Source organism: Symphalangus syndactylus, chromosome 13, assembly GCF_028878055.3.
Source record: "Symphalangus syndactylus isolate Jambi chromosome 13, NHGRI_mSymSyn1-v2.1_pri, whole genome shotgun sequence".
Lineage (NCBI taxonomy): Eukaryota > Metazoa > Chordata > Mammalia > Primates > Hylobatidae > Symphalangus > Symphalangus syndactylus.
Genome location: NC_072435.2, coordinates 89575178 through 89592675, shown reverse-complemented (window position 1 = coordinate 89592675; position 17498 = coordinate 89575178). Strand labels below are relative to the sequence as shown.

General features: G+C 42.2%; 1 protein-coding gene across 5 annotated transcripts in view; it reads right to left on the bottom strand.

The window, feature by feature from the left end:
- The window catches only part of PLXNC1 (plexin C1), a 160542-nt gene that overhangs the window by 57510 nt on the left and 85534 nt on the right, over positions 1–17498 (bottom strand). For all 5 annotated transcript variants that reach the window (XM_055238457.2, XM_063614243.1, XM_063614244.1 and 2 more), the window contains exons 10-15: positions 14365–14504; positions 11500–11679; positions 8146–8233; positions 4082–4285; positions 3776–3961; positions 681–783 (exon numbers count right to left, since the gene is read on the bottom strand). In XM_055238457.2, coding sequence (XP_055094432.1) covers positions 681–783; positions 3776–3961; positions 4082–4285; positions 8146–8233; positions 11500–11679; positions 14365–14504 — 901 coding nt within the window. The remainder of the gene's footprint in view (positions 1–680; positions 784–3775; positions 3962–4081; positions 4286–8145; positions 8234–11499; positions 11680–14364; positions 14505–17498) is intronic.

Here is a 17498-nt window from a genome sequence, read left to right as displayed (position 1 = left end):
TGGGTGGTCAGGATGAAATAACCAAGTCCTGGGAGCCCAAAATCCCAGAGAAGTTCTTAGGGAATTACATAAATGAACATTTGTCACCACAATTCGAAGGGATGGAGAAGCAAAGTAGATTATATCCCTCAAATCCCAAGATACCATCTATGTAAACCAGCCTTCTATTAATGAAGCATCCTTAAAAACAATTTTGTTTTTTGTTTGTTTGTTTTTGAGATGGAGTCTTGCTCTGTTGCCCAGGCTGGAGTGCAGTGGTGTGATCTCGGCTCACTGCAACCTCCGCCTCCCAGGTTCAAGCAATTCTCCCTACCTCAGTCTCCTGAGTAGCTGGGATTACAGGCACCTGCCATCACGCCCGGCTAATTTTTGTACTTTTAGTAGAGATGGGGTTTTGCCATGTTGGCCAGGCTGGTCTTGAACTCCTGACCTCAAGGCGATCCGCCCTCCTCAGCCTCCCAAAGTGCTGGGATTATAGGCATCAGCCACCACGCCTGGCCAAAAGAAATGTTCAGAAAGCCCTCAGCGTGTACCTATTATTTGTTTCTCAAAGTTTTGATTTGGGCTTTCACCCATTTATACTTAACTGAAGCAAACAGCCCCTGAAAGCTAAAAGTCTGCCTGCCTGGCAAGAGGCCCCAGGGAATAATTTCTCTGACAAAATTAAACAGGGCACTTACCAAAGATGACAATCACTAGCAAGACAGGGAGCACAATCAGAAAATACCACGTGGAAGGAACTGACTCCTGCTCCACATAGAGCTCCAGGTTTCCCAGCTTGACCTGATGAGACAAAGAATGTCATTAGACCCAATTGAGTTGGGGACTGTATTTATTTACATAATTTTCCCCCTAAAATGGCTTCACAATACAAAAAGAAGCAGTGAGCTGGGTAGGATATCTGAGTTCAACTCTCATTTCTGTGGCAGATTAGCTATGTGTCGTTGGGCAAATCCAGAATATTCACTGAATATTGTTTCCTGAAATGTCAGTTGATGTGTGCTGGACTAGACCCTCAGAGTCTCAATTTTGGCCCTCTTTGCTCTGGGGGTTTTACGTTGCAGGAGTGGGGGCAATAAAGAGGCAGTAACCTGTAGGCAAAAAGCCCCTGCCCTTTATTCTAAGGGAGAAACTCAATTTTTATCTTTTTTTTACAGGCAGGCTTATTTTGTTTTTGTTTTAGAGACAGGGTCCTGCTCTGTTGCCCAGGTTGGAGTGCAGTGGTGTGATCATAGCCCACTGTAGCCTCAAACTCATCATGGGCTCAAGTGATCTTCCCACCCCAGCCTCCCAAGTAGCTGGGGCTATGGTACACACCACCATACCTGGCTAATTTTTAAATTTTTTGTAGAGACAGGGTCTCACTATGTTGCCCAGTCTGGTCTCGAACTCCTGAACTCAAGTGATCCTCCCACCTCAGCCTCTCAAACTGCTGGGATTACAGGTGTGAGCCACTGTACCTAGCATCCTATTTTGAATAAAACATTCTGTGGCAAAAACCAGATTGGCAGTGCTGATCAGATCATCCCTGAGGGATTTTTCCAGTTTTAGCATTTTTGTGGTTGTATTTTGTGAAACTTGTCAAGGGAAAAACTCTACATGAAGCTTAATTATTTCACTGATGTACATACAAGTATTAAGGCGTGTTTCCATCCTTGGACTCATGCTGCCCCCATGGAGGCATTTGAGCACAGTAGCTGGAGGATGGATTTGGACCCGGATAGCTGAAGCTCTCCATACCAGCTCTGCCACCTGCTCTGCTTCTCAGCTATGGAACCCTGAATTAGGTACGCACATCCAGTCCTCTTTTTCCTCATCTCTGAAATGGGATGTTGGGAGTGCCTACTGGTAGGCTGTCGTGACAAAATTCATGACATCATCTGAATCAGTCGGCTCATGGCACCCTCCTCAAAACTCTCCCATGCCTTCTGCAGCCCACAAGCCAAGCCCTCACCATGGTCCACAAGGTCCTAATCATCTTCTGTTCTCTCCATGAACTCTCTAACCTCAGAAGCCTCTGCCCTGCTCCCTCCACTCCAGTCACACTGGCCTCCTTGCTGCTCTTCAAACATGCCAGGCAGCCTCCTGCCTCAGGACCTCTGCAACTTCTGCTCCCCCTGCCTAGAACATTCTACCCCAGATAGCCCATGGCTTGTTCCCACTCCTCCTTATACAGATGTCACCTTCACAAGCAGGCCTCTTCTGCCCACCATTGCAAAACCTGCAGCATGGCCCCCCTACATGCTCCTATTCCCACCCCCCACCCCCCAACACTGGTGCTTTTTTTCTCCATAGCAACTGCCACCAAGTAACACAATTCTTATTTATATTCTTCACGCTGTGTCTCTTTAGGGAACCTCCATAAAGGCAGATGTTTTTGTCTGTTTTATTCTCTGTCTGTCCCCATCACAGCGTAGGCTCTCAGGAGCTATGTCATGAATGATGAAGAATGCTAGCATTTGGTCTTCTCAACTAACAGGAAAGGTGGGAACACTGGTGAGTTGAGTTGTTGTTCCTTATTTTGTTTTGAGACAGGGTCTTACTATGTTGCCCAGACTTCTAGGGGCTCAAATGATCCTCCTGCTTTGGCTTCCCAAAGTGCTGGCATTATAGGCTTGAGTTGTCTCTCCCAGGCTAGTTGTTATTCCCGATTAAATGGCTGGGCGCGGTGGCTCACACCTGTAATGCCAGCACTTTGGGAGGCCGAGGCAGGCAGATCACTTGAGGCCAGGAGTTCGGGACCAGCCGGCCCAACACAGTGAAACTCCATCTTTACTAAAAATAGAAAAAATTAGCCAGGCGTGGTGGTGCGCACCTGTAATCCCAGCTACTTGGGTGGCCGAGGCATGAGAATTGCTTAAAACTGGGAAGCGGAGGTTGCTGTAAGCCAAGATCGCGCCACTGCACTCCTGCCTGGGTGACAGAGTGAGACTCTGTCTAAAAAATAAATAAAACTTATTATTAACCCATTTATCATACAGATGGACAAAGAGAGGCTCAGGAAACTCAAGTGATTTTACCTAAGGCCACAGAGCTATTAACTGGTGCCACTGGGACATGAACACATTTTTGTTGTTGCCTTCCAGTCTGAAGTTCTTTTTCATTATCTTTTATCCAATTATTTATGATGACAGATCCAAAAGAATTTATATAGGCTGTACAGAGCCTCATATGGCATGAACAGTATAAAGGGTGACTTTTAATATGTTTCCCTTCTCAGTGGTCTCACATCTTTATTATGGGACATAAATATAGCAGTGACGTGTCCCCCAAACATCTGGGAAAATATTAATCGCAGAAAGTATGACTTCATGGTGAAGGAAGCAGCCCGTGACCCAGAGATTATCTGGTCTCCATCTGGTTCTAATGCTACCCAGAGTGTGCTGAAGAGGCCCTTGTTTGTTTTGGGTTTCTGCTAAGACATGTCACCTCCGCATTTGAGAAAAGAATGACAGCTCATTTGTCAATGGGTCTAGAGATTTTGCTTGCCGATGCTACTGCATAAATGTATGGCTAGAACAAAAGCTATCAAGACTCATTAGGGTTATAGACAATGGTGTGTCCAACGCTTTGACATTCAAACAGGCACAGGGATGGATTCAGCCAGCTATTTTGGAGCTATTTTGCTTGGGCTCGCAGTACCAGCTTTGTTTATCTTCTATTTAAAGTGAGGATCTGAAGATCCATGAAAGATTCCATTCTGGCCTCTGGTTTAGCCAAGGAATTATCACAAAAATCAGGTAAAGACAGCAGGTGGGACTGCCAGGTCACTTACCCGAACTTTCTTAGAAGAGTTGGCAATGGTGCTTGCAGTCTTGATGCCTTTAATTTTGCAAAGGATGGTGGTGAGATCTTGATTTCTAGTAATATTTTCAAAACTGCAATTTAATTGCCCATTTTCCCCATGGAAGAGAGTAATTTCAATGTCTTTTTTGGAAATGTTGAAGTTGTCATTTTCTTTCTGTGAAGAACAAAATGAAGATGGAGAAATCAGAGCACATGTAGAAACTCACAAGCATAAACACACCTTTCCAGTCAAGGGGGCAGGGTGACACCCCACCCAGAAAGAAAAGAAACATACTTGAATTTTCACTTCCAGTTCTGTGTCCACCTCAGATTCCACCCGATACCCTGTGAATCTGGGGTCCTCCCGATACTGCAGGGTTCCACAATCCAAGTAGGTGTCTTGTACTCTCAGCTTCACAGTGACATTTGTGCGTACTTTTGAACTCTTTAAACTGGGGGCTAAAAACCCGCAGTAAGTCGCCACACAATATTCAGACACCTGGGAGAAAAGAAAAGAACATTTTAGTAACTTCGTTAATGAATCCCAGCTCTGATCGCTAAGAGCTAAGTGACCTGAGCAACTTAACTTCTTGATGCTTCTGTTTCCTCATGTATAATGTGGAGACAGCAATACTACTTCCCTCACAGGATTGACTTCACCCTACATTACATTAAATGAGGGCTATGTTAAATGAGATTATACATGCTTAGAACAGGGCCCGACACACAGTAAGCACTCAAAACATGCTAGTTAATATTATGATTAATATCATGAGTGACAATGAAAGCAGCTGGAAGGTTATACCATGGGAAAAGAGACTAGGCTGACAGCAGTAGGCTAGGGAAAGGGGAAGATTCTGACCCAAGGGGCTTAGGTGTCCTTGGGGTCAGCCTGTCTGAGCCCTGGGAAACCACAAGAAAAGAAAAGTGTCCAAGCCCCAGCAAGGGCCAGCTCCTGAAGCGCTTGTTGCAGCTGAATCACTCTTTGTTGGGGGAACCTCCTGCAGGGCCTTAGCAGAAGTCACTAGCCACAAGGAGGAAAAGGCTTTTCAGGTGTAACAGAAAACAGTAGAAAACAAAAGTAAAAGACACAATGCATCCCCTATGAAATGAAGAACATGAAAACTGAGAACAATGCAGAAAAGGTGGCCTGATTTACAGGATTAAAAAAAAAAACCAACATAAATAGGCTGGGCGTAGTGGCTCACGCCTGTAATCCCAGCACTTTGGGAAACTGAGGGAGGAGGGTTACGTGAGCCCGGGAGTTGGAGATCAGCCTGGGTAACATAGCGAGACCCTATCTCTCTCTATATATATATAAAAAATAAAATTTAAAAAGTTAGTAAATACATAACATAAATATATTGTCCTGTTTAGGTGTACAGAAGGACAGGCAGAGGAGGCTGGTACGTTAAGGGAGGATGGCAAACATTCTACAGAAAAGCAATTATAACTCATAAAAAGAAATTTGTCAGGTGGGAAAAACTGTTTTTCCCCCACCCCCGCCACCCCCTGATACTAGAGCATAAAAAAGACAATAGGAAGAGGCAATTGGTGGGAAAATATGATGTAAAGAGCTGAGATTTGGACAAGCACAACCTTCCTTTCCCTTCACGTCTTTCCAAATTATAGCACTGAATCTCCTGCCCACATTTCTGTCCTCAGGATGAGAACCACTGTCTCTACTGCCTCAGCAGCCTTAACTCCTAGCAGACTGGCTTTTTACTGAAGATGCCTTCTAGAAGGATTGCCAGCGAGAGGATCACCCAACCTCATTATCCTCAAGACTCTACAGTTCCATACTCGTGACAAACTCGCACCATGCGATTTACTCTTTTTCACCGGTTTCTGAGCACCTTCTCGGCCACCTTCACAGCCCATCCTATTGTCTGTCATTCCTTAAAATGAAGCTTTGCCACCAGCCCTAGGTGCTCTTTTCTTCCTCCTCTGTGCTCTCACTCCCATGATGTCACCCCCACTCTCCCTTTAACGATACTGCTATCAAGACAAGCTGGTCATCTCTAGCTTCACCATGCCCCAGCACTTGAGACCCGCTCTGCTAACCACAGCCCAAAGGGACCTGCTGTCAGCCCAGAGAGACTGTGGACGTCTCAGACACACCTGCCCTGGCATGAGCATCCTCACTGGGCTCCCAGCCTTTCTTCAGTTCCTGCCTCTCCAAACTCAGCTGTGCACCATTGCCAAAATAATAACCGCCCTGCAGGAGGTTCCCCAACAAAGAGTGATTCAGCGGCAACAAGCGCTTCAGGAGCTGGCCCCTGCTGGGGGTTGGACACTCTCTTCTTTTCTCGTGGTTTCCCAGGACTCAAGACAGGACACCGAAGCCTTTTGGGTCAGAATCCTCCCCTTTCCCTAGTCTACTGCTTTCTGCATAGTCTCTTTTCCCATTGGTAACCTTCTGACTGCTTTCATTGTCACTAATTGTCTCGGTCCAGTGTGAGTCCAGTGTACCTAGACCTATGTCACCTCCTGCTCAGAGATCTTCAGTGGCTCCCTGCTGCCTACAGAATTAAGGGCAAAGTTTTCAGTCTGACGCTGCTTTTTGTGGCCCCAACTCAGTTTTACAGCTATCCCTCTTGGTCATTCCCGACCCACCCTCTAGGTTCCCACTAAGCAGGATTGAGTGATGTTCCCAGCGCGGGCCTGCGAGGACTCTGTCCTCTGTACCTGAACTCACCTCCCCGCTTCCACCCACCCCACTCCATACTGCAGGCGTATTTAATCCAATCCATGTTTAATTTCTCTTTCATGTGAAAATACATGGTGTCTTCTTGGACTCACAGGGTTTCTGAACAGTTAGGGAACCAGAGGACCTAGAACCTGATGATACTCTATGTTGTCAACTTTTTTATTTTTATTTTATAGAGATGGGGTCTCACTATGTTGCCTAGGCTGGTCTCGAACTCCTGGCCTCAAGCAGTCTTCCTGCCTTGGCCTCCCAAAGTGCTGGGATTATAATCGTGAGCCACCACACTCAGCCTCAACTTTCAATCCCAGTGTAGAATTTGCTGCCTGCCTCCAGGAAGGCAATATGACTCTCTCACTTATCTTTTGTCCCTGCACCCAGCAAAATGTTTTGCCTGAAGTAGGTGCTCAAAAAATTCAACTTGATTTGGGAACAGCAAGTGGGAGGGAGAACAAGTCCCTGACAAACTCAGGCAATGCCTCTGGTCAGAGGGTTAAACTATACGAGTCATTCAACTGGAGGTGTTCACACCATGGAGATGAAGCCTGGAGTCAGATACAGTGTGAGGCTTGGAAGTGGCTCTGAACTGTGTCAGCAGGTGAATGTGTGCACGACAAGGCTGTAAGGACGGCCCATCAGGAGGCCCCCGGAATTTGGGTCTGAACCCACACTGCTCCTGAGGAAGGAGTGTGTCAGCCTTGGCAGGAAGTGGTCAGGCAGGGTCCCAGAGAGGCAGCCACCTCACATATCTCATCAAGGAGAGGGAAAAAGGGGAAGAAAGAATGGGGAAGGATATTTAGAAGTGTGTGCAAGTACACTTGGAGGCCTGACTTGTATGTGAAATCCCTCACTCCCCTCTTGGCATCAGAAGCTTCCATCTAGAGCAGCTGTGTCCAGCCTTTTGAATGTGAGGACATTTTTGCTTATCTGTGGTGGTGGATATCACGGAAATTATGCACAAACCATTTTTTAGCTCATTAGCTATTGTTAGTGTTGGTATATCTTATGTGTGGCCCAAGACAATTCTTCTTCCAATGTGGCCAAAGGAAGCCAAAAGGTTGACAGCTCTGCTCTAGAGGATCCCCATCCGGAGGCACCGGTGGGAGAATTAGGCAAGGGTGGAAACCAGACCCCTCCTACCATTTCTCCTGTGGGGAGATGAAAGGTAAGAGAAGGTGACATCAGATGGTAGGGAACAAATTGGGTCGAAGAGAAAGAGAAGCACATGACAAGATTTCTGGGACCTTTCCAAGTCATCTAACCTCTGTGAACCCCAACTCTCTCTGTGCAATGGGAACAATACCACCTTCTCTTCACGAAATGCAATTCTTTATATCACACCTTAACCATTCACGAAGCATTTTCACACATATTCATAAGCATTGCCTCATTAGGGTGACTTGCCACAAATCACATACAAAGAAAATGTCAGGTCTTATCGTACCAAGTTCATTTCTTTTTCCTCACTGCTGCAACTAGAAATACTCAGCTACAAGGAGAAGGTCTTATTATTTCCATTCTAGCACAGATAGAATATATAATAGCATAGGTAAAAGTTTATAACACCAAAGTCACAGAAACAAAAAAAAAGTGTGATGAAAATAGAACCATCCTTGAAAACAACTATTATTACAAAAAAGCTGGAGACTTACATTTATGTTTCCTTTTAATTCATGTGAAATGATTAAGTTGTCAATTACATCAAAATTTCTGCCCATCATGGTTATATTTTGACCACCACTGTAAGGAATAAAAGCAACAATAAGGGTTTCATAGCTAACACACAGGCATTTTGCGTGTATGAACAAAGCTATCAATTTATTCATGTTTAATATTAAACCCAATTTTGTCTGAGAGCAAATTAATGAATTTTAATTTCAAATACAGGACAATTTTAGAAATCTTTTCAGGATACTAGCCACAAATTCATGGGTTTCAAGATGCATAAATATAAAAATTCAGGTCAGATCCTATTTTAATTCTAGGAAAATGCCCAGATTCTTTGATGGAATTTGAATTTTGTTTGTGTCATATCGCCACATATAGTCAGATCAGGAGCTGTACCTTGAAAAGGTTTCACTAAACAGAATTTTGTTTGATTACTGTTTAATCTATATAAAGAGGCTTCAATCTAACAATTTTCAAAATCAAACTCCTAACCTACCAATGGTATGTTATTTAGAGAGACAGGAAACGCTTTGGGCAAGGTAAAATTACAGATAACATTAAAAGTGTAAATTCCTATTTGGTACACCATATAAATAACAGCTACACTCTATCTCTCTAAAACCAAGCCAAATAACTTCACATTTCTCAGTGCATATAAGCAAAGCGGTCACTGGGTGTGAAAGAAACAGCTGTCCACAGCTCTGGCTGCCCTTGCACCCCTGTTCACATAGGTCACCAGACACTCATTCTAGGGGACAAGAGCCTAGGTGTGTCAGGTCCAACAGCCAGCTGAGCCCCTGACGACGAGACCAGGAGGTGGGCCTGAGCAACCCAATTTGTGTAGGGCAGAGAGAAGACACTGATCTCTGAATCCTCCAGCCACAATGGGAAGGGCTGAGTTGGACTCATGCCAGTCTGTAGCCATTACTAGAAAACCAAGCCAAGCGTGCTCTCCCGATGGCCAGCATTTAGAGCCACATTCTTGCTCAAGGCACAGTGACCCAGGAGCAGCCAAGACACACAGGCTCAGAATGTCGCAGGTGACAGGACAGTAGAGAGCCTCTTACTTTATAGCAAAGCAGGATACTGCAGTGGCTCAGAGCCCAACCTCCTAGTCCCAGCTGTCTGGGAGGCTGGGGTGAGTTGTTTGAACCCTTTTCCTCCCCCAGTTCCCTCATTTGCAAAAGGGACAAGCCATAGCAGATCTCATAAATTTGTTGTGAGGATTAACCTAGTCAATACATGAACACACCAGGCACATGGGACATGCCACATCAAGTCTCCTTTTATATGGAGAATGGAATTGGTCCTAGAGTGGGGGATGTCATGCTAGAGCCTTGGTTTTGAAATTTCAGTTCTCTTTATCTTACTATTATGGACTGAACTGTGTCCCCATAAAATGTGTATGTTGAAGCCCTAACTCCCAGTGCCTCAGAATGGGACTGTATTTAGAGATGTGGGTGGTTAAAGAGGTAAGGAAGGTTAAACAAGGTCACTGGGGTGGGCCCTCATCCAACATGACCGATGTCCTTATAAAAAGCGGAGATTATCCCAGCTACTCGAGAGGCTGAGGCAGGAGAATCACTTGAACCCGGGAGGCAGAGGTTGCAGTGAGCCAAGATCGTGCCACTGCACTCCAGCCTGGGTGACAGAGTGAGACTGTCTCAAAAAAAAAAAAAAAAAAAAAAAAGTGGGGAGATTAGGACAGAGATACAGAGGGAAGACCTCGTGAAGACATAAAGAGAAGATGACCATCTACAAGCCAAGGTGTAAGGCCTCAGGAGAAACCAACCTTACCAACACCATGATTTCAGCCTCCAGAACTGGGGAGAAAGACATTTCTGTTGTTTAAGCCACAAACGCTGTGGCACTTTATGTCCACCCTAGCAAACTAATATAGCCACCTCTCACTTGATCTTAAGTAAGAATATTAAAAGTGATTTTTTTCTTCTGTACTTTTTTCCTCTTTCTCTTCCCCTCCCTTTATTCTTCTTCTTCTTCTTCTTATTTTTTTTTTAACAAAGCTTTGTCTGTAGGTTTACCTAGAGAGTACTTTGAAAATTAGCTTCGTACTACTGTGTCAGGCAAAGAAAACATTGTTAGGATTTTAGTCCTAAAGAGATTTAGGAATAAAAATATTATGAAAGTGAATTTAAATTCAACTAGGGGGAATCTTTATTACAGCATTCTTCACAATAACCAAGATAGGGACTCAACCTGAGTGTCCATCAACAGATTAGAGGATAAAGAAAATGTGGTACCTATACCCAATGGAGTATTATTCAGCATACAAAAAAGAATGAGACCCTGTCATTTGCAACAACACAGATGGAACTGCAGGACATTACGTTAAGTGAAATAAGCCAGGCACAGAAAGACAAATATTGCAGGTTCTCACCCATACGTGGTAGCTGAGAAAGTTGGTCTAATGGAGATAGAGAATAGAATTATGGGTATCAGAGGCTGGGAAGGGTGGTGTGGCGGGGCCAGAGAGGGATAAAGAGGGGTTGGTTCACAGCTACAAAAATACAATGAGATAGAATAAGATCTAGTGTTCAGTAGCATAGTAGGGTGTCTATAACTCACAATAATTTATTGCATATTTAAAAATAGCTAGAAGAGTGGAATTGGAATGTTCCTAACAGAAAGAAATGATAAATGCTTGAGGTGATGGATACTCCAATTACCCTGATTTGATGATTACATATTCACTGTATGATCATAGAAAAAACATCACGTGTCTCATAAACATGTACAAGTATTACATACCCATGAAAATGTAAAAAATACATAATAGTAATAAATAAAAAAATTCAACTAGGAAGATAAATGTTTTTCTTAACATATTGGATTTATCTGGGAGAGTTTATTTTGGGGTTTCCATCTCCTCCTTAGGGAACACCTTGAAAATGTTGATTCTGCTTTTCATTTTGATAGCTCCCAATATTTCAACCAAAGAATTCAAAACAGCTTACTCTAAAGTATCTAAAGTCTATAAAATGAAAGAGGTAAGAAAGAAGCCTTTTATCATGAGCAGGAGGGACACATAGTAAAGAGTGTCATATATCTATATCAAAAACCTAGGCAAACATTTCAGCTGTGAGTTTCTCAGCAGCCATGGTGAAGAGAAAAAGATGTGCTCACAGCATTCACGATGAGCATGGGAAGCAAATGCCTTGTCAGGTATGCATTTTTCTAGGAGTAAATCCTAAGGAGAACTCGGTGAGAGGAATTTGGAATGACTACTGTTTCTTAATTTACTTGAATAAAATCAATGATCTTTGGGCATATGACCTTTAACCACAATGAGAGAAAAAGATTATGAATCTAGAAAGTACCTGATCCAGGTGGTAGCAGGAAATATAAGGGAACAATGTGGCAGAGCAATGTAGGATAAGGATCCTACAGAAGAGCAGTTCCCACCATCAAACTGGATACACACATCCTTCATTTCTTTCCGGCTTGATGGAAGAGAGAATTTCATGTGGGTGTCATTTAGCACATGGCTAACCTGTATCCTAGAAAGGAGTAGAAAAAGAACTCTCACATGACACAGACACTTAGCACAGTTGATTACCCAAGGTGACAGCAGATGAATTTCACTTGAACTACAACACTTCATGAAGGAGCAGAACAGCTGCAGGCAACTACTGACTCATCAGGGGCCAATGACCCAAGTTGGGTATTATTAGGGGCTGGGTTCCTCTTTCTTTAGTACATTTTTATCTTTCTTATTTGCATTGCCCTTAGAAGTGGGAAAGGAAGGAGGTATAACCATTGCCTTAAAGAATTACTAACAGAAAGCAGAACATGAACTGGTGGTTACATTATATTAGGAATTATGGATAATTCTGTTGAGTATCATAATGGCACTATGCTTATCTGTTAGAGAGATACTGTAGTATTATCAGTGAAGGATATGGTGTTTGGTTCTCATCATGCCCCCCCAAAAAAACCCCAGATAAGATAGATGAAGCAAGATTGGCAGAATGTTGATAGGCTTTGAAACTGGTGATGGCTACAGAGAGGTTCATCACACTCATCTCTCTTGTATATGTTTGAGTTTCCATAATAAAAAGCTTAAGAAAAAAAGCCTTAGTCAAGCACTGAGAGGGTAAAACCCAGCACCAGACAGAGATGGAAATTCTGCTGTTCAAAGGGGACCTAAACCAAGAACCCAGGCATCTCAGAATCAATCAGCATTGGGGCCAACATGCCCCCTAAGGAGTCTCCAGGCTGGGACTAAGCTGGGGCTGTCCAGGGTGCTCCTGACATCCAACAGCTGACGCTTGGCGTCCTTTCAGGGTCAGAGTGAAGCCTTCTCCAACATTCCTGCTGTCACCTGCAGCTTCCTCTGTGTGTCTACAATGACCCTCTAAAGCACAAATCACTAAGCCTGGGTTGTGTCTGAATAATGCTCAGTATAATCATGCTACATGAGAATCTATTATTACTACTTAAAGGCCATGTGCATGATGATTAACTTTAATGCTATCACTAACCCTTTAGGATAAGGCAAATTCAAAAACATCTGAGTCAGTTTGTACTTACACCACCTCAGATGCACATTTTCAGGTTTATATTCAGAGCAAAGCTCTAGGAAATTTATCACAAAGTGGTTGAACATTAAAATTCAAACTTATTTATAAATTTTAGAAGAAGAGAGGTGAAAATGTAGGTCATTCCACTACTAGTATTTTTCTCTTTAAAATAATTACCCATTTTAAAAGTACCATATTAAAAGAGCTTGGGATTACAGCCTGGGCTCAGGTATAGGATTAACTGAGTATTATGTTGACTGCTTGTGAACTTGGGTTCACCACACACAGATGTGGTTACTGAAATGCTACAGGCAGAAAGGTCTCCTAGTCATTTAATTTAATAACCGCAGTATCTCAAGACACATTCGGAATTAAAATGAGAACATAAAGAGTCAGAAACAGGGTAATGCTCTGAAAAAGTACTTCTTTTCCATGAAGTTGATTGCCTTTCAGTGAATACACAGGTGTCTAACTTCACAGATTTCGCTACATCAAATGAAAGATTTTTGCAGTAAGGTATTTAGCTAGGATAAACAGCACAAAAAAACCTATGTTGCATAGATACAGCCTCTAATGTGTGTTTGATAATTCTGGCAAATAGCAGAACACAGGCAAGCCACCAATGAGCAGCTTTTCTCATCAAGATCACAGATATTCCAAATTTACTGCTATGAGGGGAAGGGCATGGCAGTGATGTGCAGGAAATAAATTAAAGCAGAAAATTCAGTAAATAAGCATGGCAGATTAGAATGCTGTACAAATCTGTTTTAGTAGTTAAGAATCAAAACATCACGCTTCAGCAGATTGTCTTAAATGCATTTCCATGATGAAAATAAGCTTAGTATTATACTCTATGTAGACTGTAACATCTTTTACTTCAAATTAGCCCAAACTTATACGAGTTAACAAGCAGAAAACTCAAATAATCTGTTGTGTTATTTAATAACTGCAGTTATCACATCACTTTTTTTTTTTTTGAGGGAGGAGTAACCATTTGCACAAGGACATTGGTAGAAATTGAAAATTCTTTCTCCAAGTTTCACCGATGCGATGAGTTTGGGAAAGAAGTGACAGAAATAATACTGTTCAAGAGATACACTGATCAGATATTTACATCGGTGTGTTCTTTTTTACTATCATTATATGTAGTAGTAATTTAATTTTTGGAGGCTGAAACCAAACCAGTAAAGAGAAGGCTACAAAGAATAAAATGTCCACATAAAATGGATCCAAGAGGTTTTGTTTTTTCAACTTTGGGTGGCACACTGGAAGAGTTGTTCCAAAAAAATTCCCCATCAAATTTCTAGGTACTCAACTATTTTTCCAAGTGCGTCACCTAAAGAATGATGTTTGCTACTCCATATACTTGATTTTGTTACTGAAAATGAATCAAGACCCCAAACAGGCAACATCCTGAAATGACTATATACTGAGATTTTTGGGGAATAACACAGAACAGATTCTCTCACAATGAACTTCAGATCTGTTGTGAAAATTATTTTACGTGTTGGAATTATATTATGTCAAATACTCTGACTAATTGGCCTGCTTTGGTGCATGGCAATAATTTGACTATATAAAGGTTATAATCACATTGATATTCCTTTGGCACAGGTTTGAGCATGATGTTACCAAGGATAAATTATTAGTATTTCGACTCACACATCCTTATCACAGGTACTGGTTCCTTTCAGGATCATTGTGATGTTCGATGCCTGGGTAAAGTTTGCTCCCGTTACTATCACGTTGCTTTTCCCTAATGTCGATACTTTCTGTGGCTCAATGGACTTAACGTAGAAGACCTATTGGAAAGAAAAGATTAAAACAGGAGATCAAAGCTAAGAAATGGCATCGCTCCAAAAAAAATCTGTGTATGCGCTGCAGTTTGAAGAAATCACTGGGAAATTGCAACATTTTGCAAACACAAGCAGACAGTGTTTAATGAAATCAATGAATTCAAGGAAGACTGCTGCAGATTCATGTCTCTCAACATGTGACAGCATGAGGTCAAACCAATTAGTCTTTGTCTCACAAGACAGTTGAAAATACAGTTGAAGAGTCTGATATTCTGTCTGAAGAGTGAGGTATCACTAGAGTTTTGAAAATATTTACTACCTTACAGCCTCTGGAGGCTCACAATGTAAGCAAAATCAAGGAAAAGAAAGAGAGTCCATTGACCGTAGGCCAATGACAGACTCATCGTTAAGTTGAAATAAATGTCATTCCAGATAAATTCAATTCCCAAGAAAGCAGTCATATTTTTGTTACAGTGAGGCTATTTGAATCCAGGAGGATACTGCAGGCGGAAAAACCTCAAGAAATCAACCTGTTCAGTCACCTAATGTCAAGTAGTTGGATGTCTAAACCACTGTGGCCAACCAAGGTTTGTAGACACCACAACCTCCTTCTTGCTACCCAGTTTCAATAGACTTTATCAGGCCTAAGGTCAAGAACATGTCCCTTGGAGTCCCTTGCTACCTAGCTTCATACCATATAGGTGAATGCCACCTTACTTCTCCATTTGTGAGGTCTAATCAAATTCTCCCTTAAAAAAAAAAAAAAGCCCTTTATTTGATAGCATTTTCCCTTTTCAAGATAAAACAATCCTGATTTCTTTCACTTTTATGTTACAGATGCTACTGTCTATCATTCTGATAATTTCACTGTTTTTTGTAGACCATTTTCAGCAAGTCTGTATTCTTCTATAATACGGTGACCAAAACAGGACATAAGAGTCTAAGATTCTACCCAATATAAAGTCCAGCAGATCTTCAGCAAGAGTGAACATCATACTCACACTCTTTTTTCCCCTATATCCTCTACCATCGCAGAATATACTCAGTCTTGACATTTGAAAATGACCCCAAGGTCCAGAGATGCTTAATCACATGACATTTGGTGAAATTCTAAATGCTGAGTGCATCCACTTGGAAGACCAAGTCCAGGAAGAAGCCCCTGAGCCCCTGGGAGAACTCCGTGATGTCCAACATCTGCCTAACACCTGCTTCTTGAAGCAATTGAGTATCCTCTGCTCCTCTGTGCATGGAACACTCATCGGGGTGGCATTGCTGGGCTACAGGGGCTGCCCATCCTGCTGAAACAGACATTTTCTCATTCTGCTCCTCGGCACATACAGGTGCTACACAGCACAGTGGTCCCCATCACTCATCAGCGCTTTGGATTGGTTTTGCAGATTGAGGTAAATTCATCATTAATGTCATCACAGCAATGATGTAACGTGACACAGAATTGATTTTGGTAGCAGAATTTATTTTAATCACTTTGTGAAGGACATTAGCCCTGTATTTATAGAATCACTACGGGCCTGAAAGGGTCACTTTAATTATTCTGTTATACTTGACTGCATTTTATGGGGGAAATTATCTGCTAGAGTGGTACCTGGAATGGGGGGATTAGCAAAGCCTTCAAGATAAATCTCTTGCAAATGTCAAGTGTGTGTTATACAGCAAAAGGCTTACTCTTCACTCTTACATGGTGACAGCTAAGAGAACAAGTGTTTATTGAGCACCTACAGGGTCCTTAGGCCAGATGTTGTGGGGGACACATGATCTATGTGTGCACTAGATCAGGAGTTGGCAAACTATAGTCTGTGGGCCAGATCCTGCCCGCTACCTGCTTTTGCATGGCCCATGACAAAATGTCAAAAGAAGAATAATATTTCATGACATATAAAAACACATGAAATTCAAATTTCAGCACCCATAAATATTCGTCTGGGTAGTGTCTCTGGCTGCTGTTGCACTGCAGCAGTCGAGTGGAGTAGCTGCAGCAGAGACCATACTACGGCCCGCAAAGCCTAAAATATTTACTGTCTGGCTCTTTGTAGAAAACATTTGCCGACCTCTGCTCTAGAGGAGTCCACTGGCTTCTTAAGGGAACAAGATAGAATTTTTTTTCTTTTTTTATGTAAACCTCACTGCAGACTCACATTTACCTCCAAGTCAACTATGATTCCCAGGTTTCTTTTCTTTCTAGATAGTCCTTCCTGCTTCTTATATTTATACCGTTAATGTCTGCTCAAGCAAAATTTTCAAACATGCCAAGTAAATGCTACTTCTCCACTCTCTGCAGAGGATAAAGAGAGCCTTACAACTAATGTAAAAAAGATTTTTTAAGGAAGTTATATTTTGCTCCTCAAATGGCTCTACGAACACCATCGGAGGGCTTGCCACACCATCTTATTAACTTTTTATTTCCCTGAGTGGAGACTGCCTTGCTACTTCAAAAAGATTTTAAACCCCTATTGTTTAGAAAGGGTTCCCTTGGCCATCTAGGATGGAATCCAGCCCTGACCTGTCTTGTGAAAGTGGGTGCTTCCAGTCTGCTTTCAAACAGAGTCAGATTAGTTGTCTTTTGTTTGCTGGTGGAACTTCTTCTAATCTTAATAAATGGGTTAAAGAGCTACCAGAGGACCCTCCTAAATAAATAGTGCAGGTATAAAACAACATTTTTAAAACAAAATATAGGGTCAGCTCTATGGCTGCCCTGTATGGTTGCAACAATTCTTAGAAATGCATTCTTTCTTTTTACCAATAAAGATTTTGAAAAATCCAGTACAGGCAAAAGAGCAAAGAATCATCTCCCCATAAAGGTTCTACATATTCAATATTTTAGATCAATTTTTGTATTTTCATCAAGAGTTAATTCATAAAACCTGGCATATAGTAGCCAGCCCTATAAGCTTATACATTTTAGAGGGAGTTAATTTTAAAACATAACTGAGCTCAATACAAAGAGACAAATTCTTACAGCCTTATTGTGGGATTCCTCCCTCA